General features: G+C 38.4%; 2 protein-coding genes across 4 annotated transcripts in view; one reads left to right on the top strand and one right to left on the bottom strand.

Annotated features, from left to right (window-relative positions):
* The window catches only part of C6H9orf85 (chromosome 6 C9orf85 homolog), a 59,761-nt gene extending 38,661 nt beyond the window's left edge, over positions 1–21,100 (bottom strand). Inside the window, exon 1 of the mRNA XM_032636450.1 lies at positions 20,736–21,100. Within this exon, the coding sequence (XP_032492341.1) occupies positions 20,736–20,837 (102 nt within the window). The 5' untranslated portion in view covers positions 20,838–21,100. The remainder of the gene's footprint in view (positions 1–20,735) is intronic.
* Positions 21,101–21,262: 162 nt separating this feature from the next.
* Positions 21,263–26,788, top strand: part of ABHD17B (abhydrolase domain containing 17B, depalmitoylase) — a 40,580-nt gene continuing 35,054 nt past the window's right edge. The window contains exon 1 of one of the 3 annotated variants that reach the window (XM_032635869.1): positions 21,263–21,927. The gene's annotated coding sequence lies outside the window, so the exon portion shown is untranslated. Of the gene's footprint in view, positions 21,928–22,126; positions 22,162–26,788 lie in introns of those variants that run through there. The other 2 variants (XM_032635870.1, XM_032635871.1) reach the window with 2 other exon arrangements.

Genomic DNA, 26,788 nt, shown 5'->3' on the forward strand with positions numbered 1-26,788 from the left:
TTACTGGAGCTTTAAGGTCTTGAAGTCAGTACTGTGTCTCCTCCAAATCTGTTCTCTTTCAAAATTGTTTTGGCTATTCTAGTTCCTCTGCTTTTCTGTATACATTTTAGGATCAATTTCTTAATTGTAATAAAAAAAGCCTGCTGTGGACCTACTAGAGAATGGACTTGAGGATACGGGGAGGGGGAAGGGTAAGCTGGGACAAAGTGAGAGAGTGGCATGGACATATATATATTACGAAACATAAAATAGATAGCTAGTGGGAAGCAGCCTCATAGCACAGGGAGATCAGCTCAGTGCTTTGTGGCCACCTAGAGGGGTGGGATAGGGAGGGTGGGAGGGAAGGAGATGCAAGATGGAAGAGATATGGGGACATATGTATATGTATAACTGATTCACTTTGTTATAAAGCAGAAACTGACATACCATTGTAAAGCAATTATACTATAATAAACATGTTAAAAAATTGTTTTAAAAAAAGCCTGCTATGATTGCAATTAGGATTACATTGAAACTATAAATAAATAAATTTGAGGGAGAACTGACATCTTAACAATACTGACTATTCCAATACATCACCATTGCATTCCTGGGATAAACCTCATTTGTCTGAGGTATATTATCCTTCTTATTGGTGAATACAATATGCTAATATTTCACTGAAGATTTTTGTGTTTATGTTCAATGAGGGATATTGGTCCATAGTTATTTGTTCAGTTGTCTTTTTTTGTTGTTGTTGTGTTTTGCGTTATGTGGGCCTCTCACTGCTGTGACCTCCCCCATTGCTGAGCACAGGCTCCGGACGCGCAGGCTCAGCGGCCACGGCTCACGGGCCCAGCCGCTCCGCTGCACATGGGATCTTCCCGGACCGGGGCACGAACCCGCGTCCTCTGCATCGGCAGGCGGACTCTCAACCACTGCGCCACCAGGGAAGCCCTGTTCATTTGTTTTAATAACGTCTCTGGTTTTGGTGTTTAGTTCAGCTGCTAGAGGATTCATATAAAAGGGTTAAAAGGACTTAAAATAGAAGTAAAGATTTTATATATCTTAGAAGAACACTAGAATATTAAAAGTCTTGTAGAATAAGCTCAAGTCCTTATTTTTAAACGTTTAAAAGTACGTTTATACGTTAAAAGTGTGTTTTTGGTTACAAACCAAGAAAAAGTTTATCCTAACTAGATGGAGTTCAATTTCTTATAGCTAGCCTTTGGTTTATCATATTATATAACACTTTAGGAAATCAAATTTATCATTCAATAAATATGTACAGGGAAGGGGAAAAAACAGAGTTCAAGCTTCACATAGAAATCTCTTTTGTATTCTGTCCAGTAGTCTGTAAATTTTGTTCATCTCCTACCACCTCATTTGGTTTTACAACTAGTTCTTTCCTTTTAATGCTTTTTTTTCCCACTGTGTATTAACAATGGTATACTATATTGTATAATTTTCTTATGACAAGAATTTATTACTTTTGTAAATGAAAAATAACTTTACTGATCAATTTTATAGATTTAAAACAATATGAGCACTTATATATAAATATTCACATTGTAGAAATTTTTATAAAAATACAGATAAAGAGAAAAAGACAAGTCTTATCACTCAGAGATTCTATACTTTCCAGCATTTCAAGCATATATATTTATAGAAATTTGCACTTTTTAATGTATGCATTGCTTTATAACTTATCAATTTTTTTCATAAGAGTATATACTTTAAAAACATGTTTTCATTGGCTGTATTATATTCTCTCAGAGTAATACTTTCATTTACTTAACCTATTCTCTGAGAGTTTGCTTGTTTCCAACTTCTGACTGAATACGTGTATTTTTAAATGTACTATGTTATAAATATCAGAAAACTTTTAATGAACATGCAAATTCTCATTTACACAAAACAAGTTCTTATCTCATTTCAACAAAAGAGTAAAAATAACAGGAATTTTATCAGAAGTAAAAACTCATCGTAAAGAATAACTGTCCCTTTCTTAAATCAAGTACATAATTATTTGGACCTTAAAGCAAATGTTTCCTAATATTGTCTACAAAAATTTGCTTTGTTTTTTTATCCTGGCAGTTAAAAAGTTAAAAAGAATAGAAGACACTTTCCTTTTCAAAAAGGGAATTAAAAATCATTCTTGCTGGGAATTCCCTGGCGGTCCAGTGGTTAGGACTCGGATCTTTCACTGCCAAGGGCGCAGGTTCAATCCCTGGTCAAGGAACTATGATCCCGCAAGCCTCTCAGGACAGCGCGCCCCCCCCGCAAAAAAAAAAAAGCATTCTTGCTATAATCAACAATATCACAATTACTATAGATAGAACACCACTATTACATGATCCAGAATATTAATACTGAGTTCTAGTCTCTTAAAACTTTCAAACGTACAAACTCTTTTTTTTTTATTTTTATTTTTTTGCTAAACTCTTTTTTAATGTAATAAGAAGTAATAGTCTGAATGTCTATTACTCTCAGAAATACCTTATTTGGATAAGTTACTGAGTCTTACTATTTTTATGTATTTTTTTATTTCACAAAATATGCTAGTTATATAAATAGACCAGAAATACTTTTGAAGTGAGTTCTCCTAATAAAATTGGTTTTATTGTCATTTAAGGATAAATAGAAGACCAAAGTTACTATACACTTACTTCTTTTTAGGAAACTACATTGGTTTAATGTAGCTAATTAGAAATTAGCTCTCAACATTTATAAGCGAAATATTACCTTAGTGTTCTAAAATACTTGACATACATCAAATACATAAACATTTCAGTTACCAATATTTGATTTTTCACTATATAAAATTCTAATTAAAAGATACCTAAGGCATAAAATGAGGTATCTTTCTACTGTAAGTTAAAATAATTAATTTTACTCCCTGAAGTCTTGTCCATCTTCCTCTCATTCACTCTGTATTCATCTTAAGTCCTTAAAACACCAATACCAAGCAGAGGAAAGTGAAAATATATACTAGAAATACTCAAAATTCTCCTCCCGTTCAACATATTTACAATACTAGCTTTTCTAGTCACGAAATAATATTGGATTCCCTCTCCCACTTTTTTTTTTTACTGCTGAAATGTTTAACAAACGACATCTGCAAAAATAAACAATTGCATTTTCATCCAAAGACTGAATATAAAATGGGTTCTGATCATCCTAAACAGAGGACTATTCTCTCAAAAAGTGGGTAGAGCTATTGTCAGTTGCAATTATACAGAGAGGGTCTATGTACAAACTACCTACTGATTTATTTCAGCAGCCATGCAAACTACTCAGATTTTCACTGACAAGCTGAATGCAGACAGACACTTAAAAGAAGCCACACCTGCCTACAGGCAGAAACATGCTGTTGCAATATCTTCTGGCAGTAGCAAAACCTATTAAGAAAGCAATTTTTTTTCCAAAGTATATTTCACTCATTTACTTTTAAGGAAAAATTAAAATAAATTGGCGCTGTAAATTTTAACAAGCAAATATTTCTGAAGGATTCTAACAACCAAATCACTGCACTGATAAACCAATCACATCTTTAAAAGGTGTGGTCAGTTGGAACAAAGAGCACTCTGGTATGAAGATTTTTAATTCTCTCCATCTTGTTCTAAAAGGAACAGTTCAGGAGGACATGTTATGAATGTTAAAAAATACTTCCATAGAAGGACCCAAAATGCAACGCTAAGAACAAATTATAAGCAGAACATAGAATAATCTCCTGAGGACAAGAGAAATTTTGCCTTACAACAATTAAAACATTGGGAACTTAGTATTTTAAGATAATGTGCTTTCAATTATATTTAAGCCATCTTCATTATTAACTATGGGACGTTTTTAGTAAATAAATAACCCAAGAATAACTTCTCTAAGAGGAAATAGCATTATTGTCAGAGCAGTTTTACGGGAAGTAAGTTTTTTCTCCCTCAAAATTTTGCTGTAAATGGTCAAAATATCAATGATTTTAGCTAGGAATAATCTGTGTTGTTCCTGAAAAAAGACCCGCCTTACAATGTAGGATTGTACCCCAAACTCCATTTGCTCCTTCTTAAGATCCTTTGCTAATACTTCTTCCTCTGATTACCCCTTAAAATTATACATTCCTCAATATTTAGTCATCAACTCACTCACTCACCTGCCCACTCTCTCTCTGTCTTTGTCTCTCCTTCAACTTAGATGTCTACCAAGGAGGTGATACACTTTTCCTTAGAAAGTTGATTACTATAGTTGAAACACCACTGGTTAGTGTGAGAAGAAATAATAACAATAATGGTAATGATAATAATGACATTTATATAGTATCATCTTAAAAATCAATATTCACAGTTAATCATATCATTTCCTCATGCCTATCTTAGGGATAAATAGTATTATTCCTATTTTACAGATGAAGGAACAAATCCAGACAGGTTTAACAATCTGCCTACAATCACACAACTACAAAGTCATACAACCAGGGCTCAAGAGCATGCTGACTCCAAATTCCATATTTTGCCCCACCATTCCATACTGTCTCTCTTTTAGAAACTAAATCTCAGGGCTTCCCTGGTGGCACAGTGGTTAAGAATCTGCCTACCAATGCAGGGGACACGGGTTCAAACCCTGGTCCGGGAAGATCCCACACGCCGCAAAGCAACTAAGCCCGTGTGCCACAACTACTGAGCCTGTGCTCTAGAGCCCATGAGCCACAACTACTGAACCCACGTGCCGCATCTACTGAAGCCCCCGCACTCTAGAGCCCGTGCTCCACAACAAGAGAAGCCAACATAATGAGAGGCCCGCGCACCGCAACAAAGAGTAGCCCCTGCTTGCCACAACTAGAGAAAGCCCACGTGCAGCAACGAATATCCATCACAGCCAAAAATAATAAATAAATAAATTTAAAAGAAAAAGAAACTAAATCTCAGTCTGATTTCTAGTTTCCCCATTGAAAGCATCATTACTTGGGAAGATGCACTTTGATTTCCAATCGAGTAACTTAGAGAAATCTTTGAAACATACAGTGTTTGTGGAAACGTACAGTGTTGTCCAGAATAACCTCAGAACTGACAGGAAAACCTATGTTAGAGACATAGGTCAAGAGTCCAGAAGAGCTATTACTTAAGAAGCTTTTCCAAAGTTTAATATCAAAAGATATCACCCCTAAATGTAATTAATCCTAGATTCTCAGTCTGTATGTCTAAAGTCCCTTAATTCAGACATGGTTCACAGTGGTATTGCACTGTATAGAAACCATCTGTTTTCTACTCTGACTTTCTCATGGTCAGGAAAAATAGAATTTATAGAAATAGTTTATAGCCTTTATTCCTATTCCTGGAATTTAGGCCAAATCTAAACACTCTGAAAGCTGGGAAATTACTTCTTCACTCTTCCCTATGTTTTAACCCTGCCTTAGTTAAAAGGTCAAACGTCAGACCAAATCTCAATTAGCTATGGAATCTAAGATTAGGAACATGCTAGGAAATCTGGGTAATTTCCAGATCAGTGATTCTCAACCTTTGTTTCTCCCTCTACTGTTCACAACCCCATGTTACTCTCATCATCAAATACAGAAAATAGTACAACTTAATTAACAGGAGAGTTAATGAGTATTTGGGGGAAGCACAGGGAAGAGAGGTCCTGATACATTCTTTTCCAACAGAGGATGTCTATCAAAACTAGAGGAGATAGAGCTAAATACATGTATTTCTAGCTTCTCGAGAAATCTTCTACTGTAGTTATCATTTAACTCCCTGCTCGGTTGTTTACAGTTCTGGTCAATGTTCTTTTGCTTATGCAAGTCCTTGAGTGATTTCATATCTATGGGACATGTCTGTACTTTCTTTGATCAGGTGTCTAGACAAAAGCATGCTTAGGGAAAGGTTATTTATTTACACGGTTTATTATAAAACAGGTCTTTTGGTTTTCACTATAAAAATAATAGCAAACTAAATAATTTTTATGTAAAAGACTGCTATCATAAATCTATAAACCACATGCCTAATCCTTTATAAAAATTCTCCCTGCTGCTATTCTTAGCCACATTCCTGTGGCTAGAGGCAGGCATAATTATCTTCATTTTGCAGATGAGAAACCTGAGGCTCAGAGAATTAAGAGATTTGCCTGAGGTCACACAATTAATCAGGACAGCAGAGGCAGAACCCATAAAAAGATGCCTTTTAGTTTAGGGCATTCTATTAAAGTTACAAGTAGAAAGTGTTCCACTATAGCTTTCAAGGTTTTCTAAATAGTAAAGGAAAAAAGAAAAGCACAAAATTTTGCAGAGTAAAATTCTATGTTTTTGTCCTATGTTTTGACTCAAATTCTAACACTGGTATATTAATTGTTTTGCAAATAGGGCCAAACCTGCTGGCTTGTTCCTAAGGTAACTTAGTAGTATTATATGTTATTTGCTTAAAAGGCACAAAACAAAATTCGAAAGTTAGAAAAATTCATTTAAGAAAGAAAATATTACATTTGCTAAGCAATGTTCTAAAAGAGGAGGATTTAATTTTCTACCATGTTCTTCACAGATTTTCAACACACTGACACCTAAAAAATAAAGTGTAAACTAAAGTAGTGAGCTACATAGGCCAACTATGTACAATCCAATTGGAATGCCAAAAGCCCTACTCAAGCAGCAATTATGTAGTGTCATGAGGCTACACGTGTTTTTATAAGCACTCATTAAAAGTTAGTCACAATTTGAGATCCTGTCCAACCAGTATGGTATGCCCCAAGTTAGTGATCTTAAGAGACAAACTACTGACCAACCATTGTTTAGCATGTATTAAACAAAAAAGAACAATGATATTCATTTCCTTCTAATAGCATATTTTAGGAATTTATGGATTTAACTCTTCCAAGCATAATAATTGGCAATGTCCACAAACCAAATGATTTTATCTTTTAAAATAAATCAGCATTGTATGTCATTTCCTTGGGTACAGGTATACAAGGACAATTGCCATACTGAAGCTAGTTAATTTCTTCAAAGATAGTTGCCTTGTTCTGGTCACATTACTATATCATAAGAATAGCCTGTATATGCTGACAGTTGATTGAGGAGTCAAGTCACAAAAAATTAGGTTTGTGCCATGATTCGTTTAGTCTAGAGCACAGTATTCACATGTGACTTACCTAACTTCAGTTGAGAGCATTTTCTCATTCTTAAAAAAGAAAGATATTTTTGATGACAAGAATATAAAAAAACTAAGGGATAAAATTAAGGTGTGTTCTGAAGTGAAGGATGCAAATCACCTGTAACAAAACACTACTACGTTTTATTTCCATAGTTTTTTTAAAATCTGAAGTTGTCCTATAGTTCTTATTTTATTCTCACATCAGCCCTGTGTGGAAGGAAGAAAGTAGTATTGTTATTTATTGTTATTCTAATTTGTAGAGAATTGATATAACTTACCCATGGTTACAGAGAGTGACTCAGTAGCCATACAGGAAGGAATCTGAAGAGTCTACTCCTGCTTTGCCCTGACTCCCAGTTTAGGACTCCTTCCAACAGTCAAATTATAAAATGTATCACAGGTTAGAAGTAAGTACACCATGTACCGTGACCATCTCTCTGCTGTCTACAGGAACAATTCGAAAAAAGTACAAGCTAGTGTGTACTCAGTACTATGCTAGGCATCGCAAGGATTCAGAAGATTTACAATATACAGTTCTTTCCTCACAGTGCTTCACATCTAGTTGAGACAAAAGTAATGGGCATGAAGGAAATCTGAATAGTAAGCAATAGTATTGTTAAGAGTTAAAACAGTGTTTAAAACGATAGATTAACTGTTAGCTTCTTCAAACTGGGCTTTTGGAAGGATTTGGATTGAGGGGTAGGGGAGTCACTGGAGATTCAAGGCTGACTGGTAGCCTCGCAGATTTAAAAACTGCAAGTCCCAACCCAATGGGACAAAGAGAGGGAGTTATCTATCTCTACTACTCAATGACAAATTTGCAAAGGTGTCACAGAATGGGGAAGACATCTTATGTTTTCAAAGACCGTTGTTAATCTTGTAAAATAAGTCCTTAAAAGGTTGCAGATCAAAGCCTAACGTGACACACGGGTTTAATTTAAAACAGCAGCAATTCATCTTCTTTCATACCTTCTTTGTACTTCTACCAGTCAAGTGTTAAAACCAGAAGTGGGATTTATCCACAAGTAGAAGCAGGAGAGACTATGTACAGATGGTCACACAGCCCATATTTTTCGGCCTTTCCTGAAGGTGTCAATAAAATTTCTAGTTTGCTCACTATTACTTCTTGTACACTGGTCTTAACTCCCCAGCTATACTACAACACCATGAAGGCCAGAACAAGGTCTTATTTTCATCTCCATATTGCTTAGCACAGGCACTAAATAATGGGCACTTAGACTTTAAAACTTTAATGATGGGGACTTCCTGGTGGCACAGTGGTTAAGAATCCACCTGCCAATGAAGGAGACACGAGTTCGAGTTCTTCTCCGGGAAGATCCCGCATGCCGCGGAGCAACTAAGCCCATGCGCCACAACTACTGAGCCTGCGCTCTAGGGCCCGCCAGCCACAGCTACTCAGCCGGCGTGCCGCAACTACTTAAGCCCACGCACCTAGAGCCTGTGCTCCGCAACAATAGAAGCCAACGCAATGAGATGCCCACGCACTGCAACAAAGATTAGCCCCTGCTTGCTGCAACCAGAGAAAGCTTGCGCGCAGCAATGAAGACCCAACACAGCCATAAATAAATAAATTTATATTAAATAATAATAATAATTGTAGGAAACGATTTAAAAAAAAAAGAAGAAGCCTTAGTAAAATTTGACTGATTTTTTCTTACTGGGTAGCAAAAAGTAGGCATTAATAAAGGTGTCTCTAGAGAATCCCTAAGATGAGTGTTAACTACCAAGATAAACCAGGATTTTTATTTAAATATACCAGGGAACAGCCAACGAAATCATCGTATGAGGGTCAAAGAACCATCCATGGATCGATAATAAGGAGTTTAAATTAGAGCAACAGCATCACATATGTAAAAGTAACCATAATATTCTTTCATATGGATGATAAATGACAACTTATCCCATATGACTATTCTAACTTTATTAAAAATTAGATCTAGCATTATGTCCTACAAGCATTCACGTTTACAGGAAACATGATATCATATCACTATAATGTCTTGTGATAAGGGCTAATGATGGTATATAGAACATTCACAAATACAAGTATATACTATGATGTCAAGTATATTATTCAATTTGATGGCTTCAGGGACATAAGTAATTTCAAAACAAACAAGTCAGCCACCTGGTAAGACAGGGCTGAGCATTTAATAATATATAAATCTTTACAGAACAACAAAGCATTTAAAATAATCCCTAATTTAGCTTGGTATTTCATATGCATGTTGTAAACGGCCTTCAAAACCAGGTGCAATTAATATAAAGCTACAACAGAATTCTAATGCTGATGGGCCATCACTGAAAATTATTATACATGTATACTTCTATCACCTACAAGAAGAAATACTTCTTTGTTAATAACATATAACTCTGCCAAAGCAAAAACAAAAAAGAAAATGTGTCATACAACTCCGTTCCGTAAGGACAATTTGAATAATTACATTAACTTTAGAATATAAATCTAACTATTCCAATTAGAAATGAACTTGATAAAATATCTAAGAAAATATGCACCATAAAGTTCTAAAAATGTATTTCAACCTCATAAGTAGATAAATTGGAAGACATTTAGGACTGAGGTTGAAATAATCAACTCCAAAGCTAAAGGAAAGTTCAAATTTACTCTTGATAGTTTTAGAAGTCAAAAATCCTACAGGGACCAAATCAATCACTTGGAAAATCAAATCACACCAATTTCTTTCATCCCAAAGAAGGATTATATCAAGTCGTGTTGTACATTTAAGCAGTTAAGATGATCCATCAGGATGCTTGCCTACATCCACTAATACTATTTCTGTAAAGAAAGGCTGGTCATCCAGGCACCTATAACTCTCTCTCCTTTGACTCCAAAAGCCGTGACTTTAAGGTTATTTAAAAATACTTCATATTCATCAAGATAATGGTTATTAGAGGAGAGAGTGGTGGTGAATAGGAGAGGTCAGTGACATTCTCTTGATCTAAGTTGACTGGGTTCAGTTTGTGAAACTTCATTGAACTCTATTATGATTTTTGCACTTTCTATATGTTGTATGTTATACTTCAACAAAAGTTTAATAAATGAAAATGCTCCATATTTACCTTTTTTCACTTTTTAGAGTAGTTACTAGTCTGAGATTCCTGAATGAAGGATTCATAACATACTCATCTTTTGCAAATGCTTGATACATAACAATAAGACAGATGCTATGTCAATAAAGACAGATGAATTAACAGAGACCAACAATCAATTGTACAATGTCAATAAGAACTACTTGATTTGCATTCCTTCATTCCAGAGCACTGAACTGCTGCTACATTTTACGTAGTACACCATGAGTAGTTAAAAAAAAATGCTTGAGCCCCTCCCGCCAGAGGTAGATGGCATTTGTGTATGTACGCGTAAGAGAAAGAGAAAGAAGCCAAGACATATATACTAATAACTAATAAGACATGCACTGTATGTGTGGTGAGAGCAATAAATGCCACAGGGAAGGAATGAGACATTCCAGTGGGATTAACCAGGAAGGGCATTACTGAGGGCGTAGTACAAGCATGATGAACGTCTTAGTAAGATGAAGGAATGGACCAGCATTTACAGAATACTTAACACTGCATGCCAGGTACCATGTGAGCATTTTCATAAACCTTACTGAACTTTCACAATATAGCTAAACCCACTAAGATCTTGATTAGGTAAGAAATTTATCTAAGATCACAGAGCCAGTACATACTAGAGAATTTGACCTAGACCTTTTCACTCCAAGATCAATGTCTTTCTACCACACCATGCTGCCACTGTCTTGAATAAGAGCTTGATATCTGTGGCCAAAAATCCAAATCTGAAATCTGACAAAAACTGACAAAAAAATTTTTTCCTACCCAATGAATGCACTTCAAAATATTTTTATTCTTCAAAATAACCAGATCAAAACCAAAACAAAACAGACCACATCTATGTATAGGAATGATGGCCTAAAGCGACAGTTTTGGAATTCTAATTCACAGCTTGAGATCAACCTATTCGACTATCCTTTTTGGTAAAAAGATCTCAGTCAACCATAGTCTTCTAACAAAAAGCCGACTACCAAAATAATGAGGTTATGAAAATTAAGATAATTTAACAGTTGACAGTCTTGCTGACAAACTGAAATACAGAATGTGAGAAAAGGCCAAGAATCAAGGGTAATTCTTACATTTTGGTTTGAGGAACTGGGTAAATAGTGGAGCTGTTTACAGAGTTGGGAAGCACAGGAGGAGGAAAAGGTTTGAAAGAGAAAAATTAAGAGTTCTTTCTTTGCCATGTTAAGCTTAAGAAACCTTTTTGATATTTAAGAATAGAGGTCAAGTAGGTAGTTAAATATACAACTTTGCAGCTTAGGAGAGAGGTTGGCCTGGACTTCCAGATTTGGAAGGTATCATCATAAAGGTGGTATTTAAAGTCATGGACTGAGCTGAATGAAAAAAATTATTTCAAGACAGTGCTGGAGAGGCAAATGCTGCTGATCAACTGAGTGAGATGAGTACTGAGCATTAACAAAGATTTGGCAACACAGAGATCGATGACCTTGACAAGGGTGCTTTTAGTGGAATGGTATGTACAAAAATTATTTAAACAGGGATAGAACAAAATGGGAGGTAAAGAAATGGGAGATCCAGGAGCTTTTCTATAAAGAAGGAAGAAGTACGGTGGGGCCAGAAAAGTACATGGGTTTTATCTAAGGAGGATTTTTTTTTAATTGAAATAACCCATTACAGATGGAAAGATTGATGATGCAACAGAACACGGACAATTGAGAAGTCTTAAGTCTTTAAGTCCTAAGGTAGGCAAGAAGAAATGAGCTCTAGGGTGCAAGGAAAGGGACCAGTCTTAGGCAGAGACAGGCACTTCATCCACTGTAACAGGAAGGAGAGTGTATGGGTGTAAGGCCAACTGGCCCGAGGCAGGGGAACACAATCAGATTCACAGGTTTCATCAGACCGAAATTCTCCGGACCACCCAGTTCCAGAAACTGCCCTGGAGACATTCCGGACCACCCAGTTCCAGGAACTGACCTGCGGACTTTGCACCCGGCCCAGTCTTCCCGCCTTTCGAGGGCTGGGACTAACGGTCCCCTAGGATACCCGAAAAGACCACCAAATAAGGAATACCCTGCGCCCTCCCAGATTCACCACACCCCTTTCCCTTCTTCCCCTATAAAATCTTGCCCAACCCTCGCCCGGGTGCGACTTCTCTGGCCCCTTTCTCTCGGACCAGTGAACTTCACCCGGGAGCGCTCCCTAATAAAAGCTCACTGGAAGCTTTCCTCTGTTTCGCGGTGCCGTTTGTTAAGATCCGACCTTACAATGGGTACAGATGCAGGTAGTTTGGTAGATATGATGGTGGATAGAAAGCTGGATCTAAGCAAGGTTAGGATTCTGTCAGGTAAGTACCACAGAAGGAAAGAAGGATAAGGGATTTGAAGCACATGCAAAAGAGCAGTTGTACTGATAGAACATGGTCTCCAAGCTAGATGAGGGAAAAAAGGACATGAATGAGGTGCAGTGGAAAGTGGAAAACTTAATGCACATGAGCACCCAGTGGAGTTAAAAAAAATTATTTGAGGAATAAGGAAGCCACGTAAGTAGACAGTGGGTTTTTTTGTTGTTCTTTTTGTTTGTTTCCTTGTTTTAAGTTTATAAGAGGAGCAGTTACCAGCAATGAGGTTTAACATTTGACCATGGGAATAGATTTGTGAGGTGGGGGGATCTAAAAGCTGTGAGATCAGATGTTTGATTATCCATGTGGCTGTAGCAATCACCAAGTCTAATGACAGGAAAACTGGAAAAGCAGTGAGCCGGGTACTAACGAGGAGGTAAGGATGGATCTGGAGGGGAAAATAGTCTGATGGCATGCATTTCAGAAGAGCTGGGGTTCTGAGCAAGGAAAAAATGGACTGAAGCAACAAATGGGAGAAAGGGTTCTAAATGAGGGGTTGAAGATGTGGGGTGAAAAAAACATCATTACTTAAAGACTATAGGGAAACAGAGTTCCCAAGAATAGTCAGGGCAAGAAAGTGAACGCAATTTTATTTTCAACACTATGTCTGTTTGATGATAGTAAACTATCAGTTCCAGGAGGCAAATTGGAAGGGTTAGGGGAGGGGACATTGAAAAGTTCAAGGATTGTATCAATTAGGATCTACATAAAGCAAATGAGTATAAAATTTCCCAGCAAAAATGGCCAACTTGGGAATCCTCGACACTAAAAATGCAACCGAAACAAATTAACAAACACCTTTTCTAAGCTTCATGAGAGCAGTTCAGTATCTTTACAATAAATTCCCTTTTTGCTTAAGTTAGCAACTAAAGAATCCTAATGATAATCACCTGCATGTAGAGGGCCTTGCATACATAGACAAGTTCAGAAGAGGAACGTTTATTCAATTCATTCAGTATATTTAAGTGCTATTTGGCCTGGAGTGATAAGGAAAATCTCAGAAAGGAATCTTAGGCATGTTAGCTATCCGTTTATCCCCTTTTCTCATTTCATTTCTTCCTTTCACAAAAGTCAATGGTGAGAAAAAGATCAATAAGAATTAGGCTGGAGTGAGCGGGCAGCAGGGCTGCTCTGAGGACAAACACAATTCTCTGTACACCTGCCTGTGACCTCACAATAACACTTGTGCAGGTGTGGAGAGTCCTATAGCTTAAAATAACAAATGCCGCAGCAGTCTGTAACTGTCATCCCTGAGGTTTCTTGTCCAACTGCGCCACCCAGTACTACACAGTGTTTCTCCAAACGGAAAATGACCCATTTGGGGAAGAGTTAATATACATTACAACTTTCTCTCTCTCAGGTGAACTAATTTACCTAGATGAAGAATTCTGAGAATACTTTATTTCTAACAGGGTAGTATTTAACTTTATGTAGAAACAAGTGTTGACAATGTAATTATAAAATTTTATAATCCAACAGTGAGTATGGTAGTATTCCTTAACACATAGACCAAATCAAGACAAATTAATTTCAGTTGTCATTCATTGTCCATAAAATGAAATGTCTACAACATATGGTTGATGTACAAAAAAACAACTGTAGCAGGCATCAAAAATAAGAAACATGCAAAATCAATTTATTGGCTTCAAGTGGAAGCACCTTGGGAATGTAGGTATAATGAAATATCCCAAAACATGGATGAGATTATTTTGTGTAAAAGATAGGGAATACTATACTTCAAAACATTCAAAACAGTGAATATTCACTAGCACTATGACTCTTATTTAGTACAATACTCTTATGTATCATAATGCCCAGCACACCATAGATTAAATCACCTTGTCAACTGAAAAAGTATGTTGAATTTAATAAGTCAATTGCGGGGAGGATACATTTAATTTCAATCCATGTAATAGACAGCCTTGGTGAAATATATCAAAGCACTTCCCAATCTGGAAAAAAGATCAAAGGGGGTCCCAGGTGATCTCCAGAATGCCAAAGATGGTTACCTTGAAACTACAGTGGAATCTATTTCTGCCCAGCTGCAGATTTGTTTAATGGCTACTCACTCATTTAAAACTTAATTGTTGAAATCCATTAAGAAATAACACTTATTCCCATGACTGGCACTTCATAACTCATACCAAAATTACTCACATCAGAGATAACCTAAACCAATCTGAGACCATTTCCTAAATTACAACATCTTTGGGCTAGAGGAGATAGGACAAAGATCCCATATGACTTGATTCCAAGCTACCTGAACAAAATGAGCCTTACCAATAGTATCTTTTCCATAGCAAGGTTTTATTCATTCATCTTACAGTGTCAGGCATCATGGCCAACTAAATTATTATGACTCTATCCTGGAGTCAATCTAGGAAAAATAAAATCCAGGCTCAGTAATTTTTTTTTTTTTTTTTTTCTCTACATGGGCCTCTCACTGTTGTGGCCTCTCCCGTTGCGGAGCACAGGCTCCAGACGCGCGGGCTCAGAGGCCATGGCTCACGGGCCCAGCCGCTTCGCGGCATGGGATCCTCCCGGAGCGGGACACAAACCCGTGTCCCCTGCATCGGCAGGCGGACTCTCAACCACTGCGCCACCAGGGAAGCCCCAGGCTCAGTAATCTTATGAACAAGATCCACTTTGTTTTTGTTTTTTGTTTGTTTTTTATCTTTTGCCACACCACGTGGCTTGTGGTATCTTAGTTCCCTAACCAGGGATCGAACCCACGCCCTCAGCGGTGAAAGCAGAGTCCTAACCACTGGACCACCAAGGAGTTCCCAAGATCCACTTTGTAACGACCGTCTGTATTTCTCCTACAGAGAGACAATATTTAACTTAAGGGTCATGACTGGAGTTTGTAGATAAAAGCTTAAAAAATGGGAAAATATTAGAAGACAACTATTAGAATTAATTTGACTTATGGTTAGCTAACATATTCAATATGACAGAATGTCAACCTGTCATTTGTTTTCTTTCTGGAGAAGTTAAAAAAATAGTTTTCTTTTTAAAACATACTGATAATAGGTAGTATTTCTACAACTTCCCCAAACAAAAAGCAAACAACAAAAACAGAACTTCATGACATCTGAGTAGTTAATCAGTCATTCTGCTGTCATATCTGTTTATAATTGAGGTAAAATTTATATCAGTGTCATACACAGACCTTAAATGCTCAATTCAATGAGTTTCAATAAATGCTTGTGACCTTCATGTTTCCGTCACTCCAGAAAGTTGTCCTGAACCCCTTCCAGTCAATTCCCCCACCACCCAAGGCAACTACTGTTCAGATTTCTATAGATGTGAGAAACACCTGACTTCTTTCCTTCCACACAGTATTTTTGAGATTTACCTACATGCTTGCATGTATCAGTAGCTTTTTTTTTAAAATAGCAGAGTATTTCATTATATGATTGACACAATCTGTTTATCTATTCTCTTGTTGAAGGATATTTGTGGGGGGTTTTGTTTGTTTTTTGTTTTGGTTTTTTTTTTGGCTATTGTGAATAAAGGTGCTTGTAAACACAGAATCCTGTTCTGCTGTATAAATGTAATCATATCACCTTAAACTTAAGACAGCTTTCTGCCTAAACTAGGAGCTGAGGGTCTTGACGGAATTAGCATCTGCTTTCACACAAAATGAGTGAGGAGCCCCACCCCTGCTCCAGAGCCCTGGCTGATTAGATGGGACCTGCTCCAACCAGCCCATATCTGTGATATGTGACACTCCAGGGGGCCACACTTTATGAGAAGAGACTCTTTCCCCCGAACATTTCAAACAGGTAGTGTTTAGGGGTAGTGTCAATAAAGCTCATCTCTGTTCCAACCCTAATCTGGTATCACATTGCTTCTATTATAGACAAAAACACAGTATTCAAAAATAACAACCAACGCACAGACACAAAAAGGGACTTTTAATTTACCTGTTCTTTAAGGTCTCCCAGCACAGGTTACACCTAATCAATGGATAGCCAGCCACATGCTATTAATGTAACTTTGGGCACATCATTCACCTCTGAGTCCTAATTTCCCAAGATGCAAAATGGGATAACTGTAGCACCTGTCTTAGGGTTATTTTTGAAGATCAAATTAGATAATACATATCAAGTATTCACAGATGCTAACATACTTAAGTACATAGCATTAGCTATTATTAACAAAACTTTATTTCCAAAACTATTTAGAGAGTATAACCTCAGATTTTCCTTTTCCTTTTCCATTTCAAGGTAGTAACAAGAGTTTCCCAAAATGAGTGTGTTCCCCCCAAAATTAATTCACATTTAACTGGTATTATGTAAACCAAAGTCTACAACCAGGGAAGTTTTGGCTAAATAATTTTTTTTTAAACTGCAAAACATCTAAGTGTTTTATGCTAATGTACACTATGACCCCCTAAAAGTGAGATCTAGTATTGACCACGAAATTGACTTCTGCCCTAAAAAAATCATGTGATCCTGGGGCTCTAACACTTTCAGACATGCTAGTAAAAACAATGCTGACTACACATATGAAACAAACAGCATCCTTAAGAAGATAATATATGCTCTTCCCATTTCATTTAGTTAAATGCTATCCATCCTTCAGACCTCAGGGAAGCCTTCTTAAACCCTCCAAACTTACTCAAGACTTCCTGCTAGACACTCTCAAGGTTCCCTTAGACTTTTCCTTCCTAGCTCTTACTGCCATTTGTATTAACATACTCAAAAAGATTATTTGATTAATGCCCGTCACCTTGCCCACCAAACTATAAGCTTCAATTAAAGGCATGGCTATATATTATGCTCAACCTTATACCCCTAGTATCTACCACAATGTCTGGTACCAAATAACTGATATGGAACAAATATGTGAATACAAGAATTCACTGCAACTTTATTTGTCATAGTAAAAAATTGAAAACAACTCAAATGTTTAATAGGAAAGTAATTAAATAAGCTACTCTACATATATATTGTAGAATATTATACACCCATTAAAAAGAATGAGCTTAATCTCTATGTTCTGACATACTCACTTTTCTAAATGAGAAAGGGAAAATGCATTTTATTTCATAGGTACTATATTGTGCTTAGATGTCTAAAAACATACACATCTCTTAACGGTGACTACATCTGAAGAGGAACAGGCCTGGAAAAAGGTACTTTCACTTTTATACTTTATACATTTCTCTGTTGTTTCAATATTCTTCAACAAACATGTATTTCTTTTCTAATTAATTTTTTAAGCTTTGAGCAACTGCAAGTCCACATAAATTATCATATGCTTTATGCTTCCACAAAGCAAAAAAAACCAACAGAACTGGGGCTAAAATGTGGCTCTTTTTTCTTGGTCCAGTGTTCCTTCCACTACACATTATTGCCTTTCCAATAAGGGACACAAGCCTGATATTGATACAATCAATATTTTAGTACCAAATGACTAGAAGAGATTTAAACCTACTCCCATCTCCACCTCACCTCTGCAAGTCATGAGAGGGCACTGCAGGCCAATGGCCATAGAGGCTTCTTTTAATAACCCCAGTGACGGGGAGGTTACAAAATTCTAGTGCATGCTCCTCACTATTACGACAATTCCCTTATATTGAGCTGAAACCTATCTCTTTTACTTTGACCCTTTGGTTCAAGTTTGGCCATTTGGAATGCGAAGCTTCTCTCCTCTTCTGGAATATATTCAAGTATATGAAGACAGTTATCACCTGTGTCTTTTTGGGAGCGGGTGCTTTACTTAGATAAACTTTCCAATAGAACAGCTGTCATTATCCAACTTCTAATTTCAGTCCTGACAAACTGCTTGGCAGACGAGGAGACGGAGAACCATCATGCAAGACTATGTCAAAATAATGAGGTACAAGTAGTCAATTGTTACTACAATCCTTCAAGGAGAGTTACAGAGAATCATGCACATCTTACCACTCCTTTATTAGATGTTGCTAAATAAAACATCTTTCTGGTATAAAGCACAGGAATGAAGACAGGGTCAGATGCTTCTGACAAAATCTTGGCTTTAGACAGCTACACATAGCTGGTTCAAGAATTTGCCATGAATGCAGCCAATTATTAGTCCTCCATCAGACAGATGAACAATCAACCTAATGATCTTCCTCAGTAAAATATTTCTTGCTGTTTTTGTTAGAACCTCCAATAACAAAGCACCTGGTGGTTCTACCAATGGACGAATGAGACTTCCTCACTATTTAAAAGAGACAAAGGAATTAATGATAAAAAAAATGAAACTCAGGGACTGAACTTGAGACTCATGAAAACGTTTCAGACCATAATGACATGGTTGTTAGATAACACCAGAAAATACACGATGAAAAGTACAGGAAGTCTAGGACGAAGTACTAGAACAAGAAGTACAAGTTCAAGAAGTCCTGTACTTAAAAGGACAACAAGCACAGTAAGCGACACTGTAGCTAAATACTTATTAAAACTGCTTTTTATCACCTGATGAAAAACAATCAGCAGTAAATGCTTGTGAAAAAACTTAGAGTAAGAATACAGGGCAAGATAGACATCTATTTGGAATAGCACAGCTTTTTTACTCTGGTTTACCTATTGATGACAGGTACAAACTTGGGAAAGTCCTCCCAAACGTTGCTCCAGGTTTTCCTTCTGAATCTGAACCTAATTAAGGGAAAAGAGAGGTCCTCTGAGCACCCAATTGAAAATATCCCTCCTTATTCTTCTTTACTCAACTGTGGTTCCCTTCATCATAATTTATAATTATATATCTCTGTGCTTATTGTCCCATGACCCAGAAAACCATAAGTTCCTTGAAGGCAGAGTCAACTCTTTTGAACACTGTATACACATGCACATGGGACTCTGTACATGAAAGATGCTCATTATATATCTGTATAGTGAAGACAGAAAGGAAAGAAAAAGGAAGTCACTGGTTACCATGAACTGTCACTTTGGGACTTCCCTGGTGATGCAGTGGTTAAGAATCCGCCTGCCAATGCAGGGGACACGGGTTCGATCGTCAGACCTGGAAGATCCCACATGCCGCCGAGCAACTAAGCCCATGCGCCACAACTACTGAGCCTGCGCTCTAGGGCCCGCAAGCCACAACTACTGAGCCCACGCGCCTACAGCCCTTGCTCCGCAATGAGAAGCCCACGCACCGCAACGAAGCGTAGCCCGGCTCGCTGCAACTAGAGAAAGCCCGTACTCAGCAACAAAGACCCAACGCAGCCAAAAAAAAAGAAGTTACTTTTCTTGCGTAGCCAATGTTGGGAAATTTATCACTTGTTGGACACTAATGATCCAGATCATTTATATATATCACTTAACCTCTCAACAATACAGGCGGGTTTCTCATTTGAGACCAAAGTAAGACTCAGAGAAATTAAATATTTAATAACTTGCTTAAGCCACACACCTAGAAAATTTGAGCTCCAGTTTACGTTAACGTCAGGTTTATCTGATATGATGGCGGCTGCCCCCAAGCTGCTCTTGTCTTCAATTATCTCCCCTCCATACAGCTAAGTGAGGAGGGAGAAATACCTAACAGCAAATTAGTAGCTGTATACAACCCAAGACCTCTGGCTATCTATACAGTCTGAATTTCCTTCCAGCTTAAAGAAATCTGCTAAAGAAATATAAACAGCAAAACAAGCAGTTTTGCATTCATCAAATAATTTGATTCTCAAAACAATCTTACAAACGAGAGAGAAATGCCCATTATGTTGGTGTGGACACTGGGGCTAAGAGGGCTTAAGAGCTTTCACATTCTCCCTACAAACCTATGGGCCTGGGATTTTCCAAAAAGAAACAGTGACTGCATAAACCTGGTGCAACATTTGAAAAAGACACTAGCGTCATAATCTTCGTTTCCCTACTGCAAATATGTAATCCAAATGGGAGCGTTCAACGACTCAATTTTCCCTTTGCATTTTAGGTTTGATGAGGGTCCCGTTCATTCAGTACAATTAGTCAAATGTTGACCGCCAAATATATTTACAAGGAGACAACACATCCAGGTCAAAGAAAAGGCTACACTGCAGCCAAAACTAACTCTGGGCTGCGGTCCACTTTTGCCCTGGCCAACTCCTCTCACTTCCTGAGAGCCAACTCCTCTCACTTCCACTGAACCATTCCTCCCAGGAGTCAGATTTAGTGTAATAGGCAGGTTCCTACCTTGGTCTGAACACTCTTATCAAACTTGTCATTTTTGAAGCTAAACGTATTCTGGTGCCTCTGAGGCCTGGAACGAGCCACGTTCCCTTTCTGGGAGCTCATCGCCGAAACCACAACCACCTCGAGCTGGGACAAGGAAGATGCACACAAGCCTAGGATACCAGGAACTATCTCCACGGAGTTCACGCTTCTGTCTCTGACCCGGAAGGAACTTAACCAGCATTTCTGCCTCCGCCTCCGGAATCCCACGTGACTCCTCGCGGAGGTCAAAGGACACCTTTCGGCCCTTCAGCTCCAGCAAGGGTCTTTTACTCAGCCCAGTCTCTACCCCTCCCCATCCGCGAAGCCTTTCTCAAACCCGGCGATAAATCCCACTTTCTTCGAAGCGAGAATTCCCCCATTGGTCCGAATGTGGCAGTCCGCCCAAGTGAAGGGGAGGGAAAACTTTGCTCCTATTGGCTCTTCTTTTCCGCAATCCCCGCCTCCTGCCGACTCAGCTCGGCCTCTCCGGGCGCCCTACTCCTCTGGGCGGCTTGTGATTGGTGGAAGTCGGACTAAACTGGACTGCGTCCAACACCCGGCCCGCTCTCAGGCTGGAGTCCGGGTCAGCCTTGGCACTTTCCTTCAGTCAGTGACCAACTCCTAGCTTAGTGAGCTCTCTGCTAGAGCCTGGGTTCCCTTCCAGCCTCCTTCCCGCCACGAGAGCGAACCCCGCTGCCGGCAGGCCGAAGGGGAGCAAAGAAAGGAGGATTAAAAAGAAGAAAGACCTGGCTGGGTCTGGGTGGTATCTACAGTGCCAGAAAGGGAGGTGGCGGCGGCTGCGGCAGCAGCGACCACGGCCGCGCGGGACGTGAGGCTCAACAGCAGCCGACGGCGGCGGCGGAGGCGGCCGCTCCAGCGCCTCGTGCCGAGGCCGTTAGTCAGCAGAACGCGAACCCGTGTGGAGGAGCAGGGCCGGCGCGAGGCGAGACTCGGGAGCGCGAGCCGGCCCCCTCGGGCGCCGCCGTTCTTGATCGTCCCGGCGCCGGGGGCTGCCGGCCTCGTCCCAACTCTTTGGCCGGGTCCGCCCGCAGGCCGGGAGAGTCGGGCGGCGGCAGCAGCGCGGATCGCGCCTCGTAGAGGACAGCGCGGCGGCAGAGGTTCTCTCCTGGCCCTTTCTACCTGACGCCTTGCCTGCGGCCCTCAGGTGCAGGTGCGTGGGGCCACGGGCGGCCGGGGCGCTGCGGCTGGGCTCGGGGAGGGGGCGCTAGGCCCGGAGCAGCAGCGCGGGAGGGACGAGCCCGGGCCGGGCGGGGGGAGGGGAGCGGGAGGCGTCTTTGTTGTTGGCGACTGGGATGCCTCTCGGCGCCGGCAAAGGCGGAGAAGCCACTCCCGACCGCGTCTGGGTTTTTGAGAAGATTCTCTGTTGGTTCGGTGAAGGGGAGAGGTAGGAAAGTCTTCGTAGTGGGTAAGGCTGCGGGAGTCTGGGGGCGGGAGAGGGACGGACAGACGGACTGGCAAAGGTCTTGGGTCCTCCTTGCAAAGAAGGGCCTCATTTCATTCCTTTGCTATTCTCCCTGTGGACGGAAAGATGGGTCCAGGTTCACATTTCGCTCCCTGGCTCATTGTGAGAGTCGCGAGGCCTGAAGGCTGTCTCCTGGATGTCCTCGTGTGTGCCAGCCTAGACTTTAGCTCGAATCTGCACCGTGCTTGATTTGTGTATTTTGGTCCGCCGCCGTAGTGTGGTTTTCTCTCGATGGTTGAACTCTACCTGTTTTCGTACTCTAGGGTAGGCTCATCAGGAATTGTTTTTGAATTGAAAAATTAGAGTTTTTCTTTGGAATTTTTTTTAACCCTGAAACGAAAAGTTAGATTGTCAAGTTAGATTGTACTGTCAAGTTAGATTGTACTGTTGTGAAGGGCTTTTGTAAAGAAGAGAGTTTAACCCTGGCTTCTTATTCAAAAAAAAAAAAAGAAAGAAATGTTCAGAGCTTTGATCCATGGAGATTTCTGCCAACGCCAAGATATAACTTTTTTAAATGACTCATAGATTTAAGTCAGCGTGAAGTGGATTTGTTAAGCAGAAGGATGAGTAACGGAATACAGGGAGGGTGACCTTTAAATTTTGGCTGTTAGCTTACAAAAAGGTATTCATGTTTAAAACTTTTCTGTAATATGCAGTACTTGATCCGTAAGATAATTCATTGATATTTTTTAAGGATCCAATAAATAAAAAGTTTGGAAATCTCGCGTCATTTAAAACTACTAGTCGTTAGGTAATGAGTCTGAGTAAAAAGGTACATGTTGTAAGAGCATTCATCTGTTTACATTAACAAGAAGACTTAAAATAAAATGAACTTTTCTCTATAAAGAGTTTGTCTCATGTTTATAGCATAAACTCATTTGGGTGATTTATCTAATATCTAATCAGAGCCAATATTTTGATAATTATCATAATTGCCAGTGTTCTAATTTGGGTGCCCAACTCTTTGGTTGGGAGTAGGGGTGGAGGCTTACTTAAAGAAGAGCAGTGGAGATAGACATGTTTCACCTTATAAAAGAAATAAGGTCCCTGTTGTGCAATAATTGCTATATTACTTGAGATCTAGGAGGAAACCCTCACCTATATTTTGATCTCTCTTTTCTCCTGCTGTAGAATTAATAAGGTTAATTGTCAAGGATAGGATTAGAGTTTTAGCAGGCGTAGGCAGTTTTAATCTTGTCACTTGCTGTGCAGTACTGTAGTTGATAAGTGGCTTGTTTCCTTGAGTATCTTTGCCCATTTTGAAACGTGCATGACATCTGACAAAGAATTTTCTATTTCCTGTGACATACAGAATTGCCATAAAGCATTATGGCAAAGTAATGTTTTTGGTAGTTTAATGAACACAGAAGAACTAGGCAGTTAGTGTCTGTTCCAAGTTTTGTCGCTGAATTGGTGTACAGCTCCAGGCAAGCTATCCCACATCTGAGTCAGTTTCTCCATCTGTAATATAGGACTAATAAAATGTGCATCTGCTCACTATGTAGAAAGGGCAGTGAGAACCAACAGTTCCTCTGGTTATGTGACATTGATTGTTTTAGTTAATAAGAGTACTTTTTAATGCAATTTTGTTTTGGTATCATGAATTTCAGTTCCTTGGTGAAGAATTACGATAAAGAAACATAGTTATAATAGGAGACTGTCTATCCATATGCCATCACTTAGGAAGTGATAAACTCAAAATTTCTCCATTGTTAAGAAAATATAATTTGGTGTCATATCTTTAGAATCAGTGATGACAAGAAAATATAGAGTGACAGATTGACTTGCTTGGTTTGTTTACTGATAGATTTTGTTTCTAATATACCCAAGGTTTTGCTCTTAATTCTCAAAAATTACTCCTACCTACTCCTACCTTTCCTATCCTATTACAGATTTCTCACATAGCAATATGGCTCTCAAACCCAGCCTTGTGAGTTGGAGAGGAAAGGTGGTGCTTTATGACTTTATTACAGATGAAATAAAGCCTAGAGAAGTTCGTTATTTGAATTGCCTAAAGCTACACAATGTGTAAGAACCAGAACTGAGACTTGAATCTGGGTCTTCTGACTTCTAGTCCTGAATCTTTGCTTTGGAGCAGTATTTTCCAAACAGCTGTCTAGGCCCAACAGTTTTCGCCAACTGAGGTGAAATGAGAAATAACGTAGCAATGTAAGTATTGATAATATACAATATAATGAATATTCATGCACTCATTACCCAGTTGGAAAGTTAAAACTACAAAACAAAGCTTCCTCTGTACTTGGTACCGCTCTTAAATCCTATTCCCTCTTTTCCCCACTCCCAACCGCTAACATGCATCCTTCCGTTTATACTTTACTACATTCCTTTGTATCCATGAACCCTATATAGTTTTTCTTTGATTGGTTTTAAGACTATTTATGAATTTTGTATCTGTAGCTTGCTTTCTTCACTGATCAGGCCAAGATTTATCTATGTTTATTCAGGTAGCTCTAGTTTATTTTTACTGTCATATGGTGTGTGTTTCATTATGTGACTGTATCAGGTTTCTGTTGGTCATTTTAGTTGTTTCCAATTGTTTGCTTATTAAACAGTGCGTAGGGAATATTCTGGTATATGTTTACTTAGGTGCATGTGCAAGGCTTCCTCTAGAGTAGTGGTTCTTGAACCTATATCCCATTTTTATTTTTTTATTTTTTTTTCCTATATCCCATTTTTAAAGAAATATTTTACAACTGCCTCATTACTGTTAAAATGAAATTCATAATAATAAACTTACATTCATATTTTAAATAAAGTAATGCCCTGACTAAAATAAAGAAGTAATTTATAACAAAGTAATGTATTGCACTGTGTCAGTGCTCAGGCTCAACCACACTGTAATCTTGCTACCAAGTGTGATAGTAGACCAGTAACATTAGAATTCTGGGAGCTTGTTAGAAATCAGAACCTCAGGCCCTACCCTAGTGATTCAGGTGCTGAATATTAACAAGATTCCCAGGTGAGTTGAGTGCACCTTAAAGTCTAAGAAGCACTGCTAGAAGAAATAGTAGTAGTCAGATACTTTGCACGGATAGGATCACCATGAATAGGACAGCTGTTAAAGCAGATTAAACAGGTGTGTTGAATTGGCCATTCAAATACCAACAGAGGCACTGATACTGATAAGGGAGTTTCTGAAATAACTAATTTCAGTAAAGTTGGAACAAAAATAAAAGTGCAGTTTTCTCTCTTTACACAAGGGTTGTATTCTTTAAAATCTTCACCTATATTAAAACAATACAAATATACTTTGTGTTAAATCCTATTTATTAATATTTGACCTTATTTTTTCCTTCTGTTCCCTTAAATGATTGTCCAGCAGAATGTTCAAAAGTCATGGGACGTGTCACAGCATTATCTTTACACATCAAGTGTGCCTCGTGTCCCTGGTATCTTATACAGTAGTACCCCCATTCGTTACAACAACTAAAAAGCCATTATTGAGAAAGATTGCACTGGGATACATATCCAGTAGTAGATTGCTAGAACACAGGGTAGGAGCTGCTGCTTCAACTTGATTTGATAACTACCAGTTTTCTCTCCAGAGTGTTTGTATCAGTAATGGATTAAAGGGTCTGTTTTCTCACCTTCCAGATACTTTAGACTTGTTAAGTTTTGACATTATGAGGAGTATGAAATGTTACTTCATTGTAGGTTTCTTTTGTATCTTCCCCAGTTAGTCACACTGTTGAGAACACTTGGATTTATTTTTTGGCTATTCATGTTCCTTCTATGAATTGCCTATTCTGTTTTTCTATGGGTTTATTTTATTGATTTGTAAATGCTTTTTATGTATTCTGGATAGCAATGCTTGGTAGGCTTTACAGATATTTTCTAGTCATTTGCATGCCTTTTCACTTTAAGTATGGTATCTTTTGGTAACTAGATGTTCTTAATTTTAATGTCAAATTCTTTTATGATTATGCTTTTTCTCTTTAAAGGAAATCTCTATCTTGAGATTATAAAGATTCTGTTATAGTTTGTTTTAAAAGTTTTACTTTTTCACATGTAAATCTTAAATACACATGGAGCTACTTTTATAAATGAGGTGTTTGTGAATCTAAATTTACTCAGTAAAAATGACTACCCTTTATACTGAAATTATTTTTATGTTAATGTGTGCTTATGAAATTATAGTGATAGTATATTATATTTAGTTTGTAACACCCCTTTGTGGCAAAATTAAAACTTGTTAACTTTTGTCATTCCAATTTTTTTTTTTTAATTGGATCGAACACACACGCCCTGCATTGAAAGGCAAAGTCTTAATCACTGGCCCACCAGGGAAGTCCCCAGTTTGACTTTTTTAATAAAAGGTTTGGGAACCACTGCTTTTAGAGTACTCTGATTCCTTTTTTCATCTGTGTCTCACATTTGGCCTCTAAAACATCACAGAAAGTGAGCAGGTACTCTAAGGTACTAATCTTTCATCATTTGCATATCCGCATTTTACAGTTTGTTTTATGTGTCTTGTCATCACTTTTTATTCTGGCTAGAATTTTTTAAATGATACTTATCCTAATTTTTT

This window comes from Phocoena sinus, chromosome 6, assembly GCF_008692025.1.
Source record: "Phocoena sinus isolate mPhoSin1 chromosome 6, mPhoSin1.pri, whole genome shotgun sequence".
In the NCBI taxonomy this organism is placed as follows: domain Eukaryota; kingdom Metazoa; phylum Chordata; class Mammalia; order Artiodactyla; family Phocoenidae; genus Phocoena; species Phocoena sinus.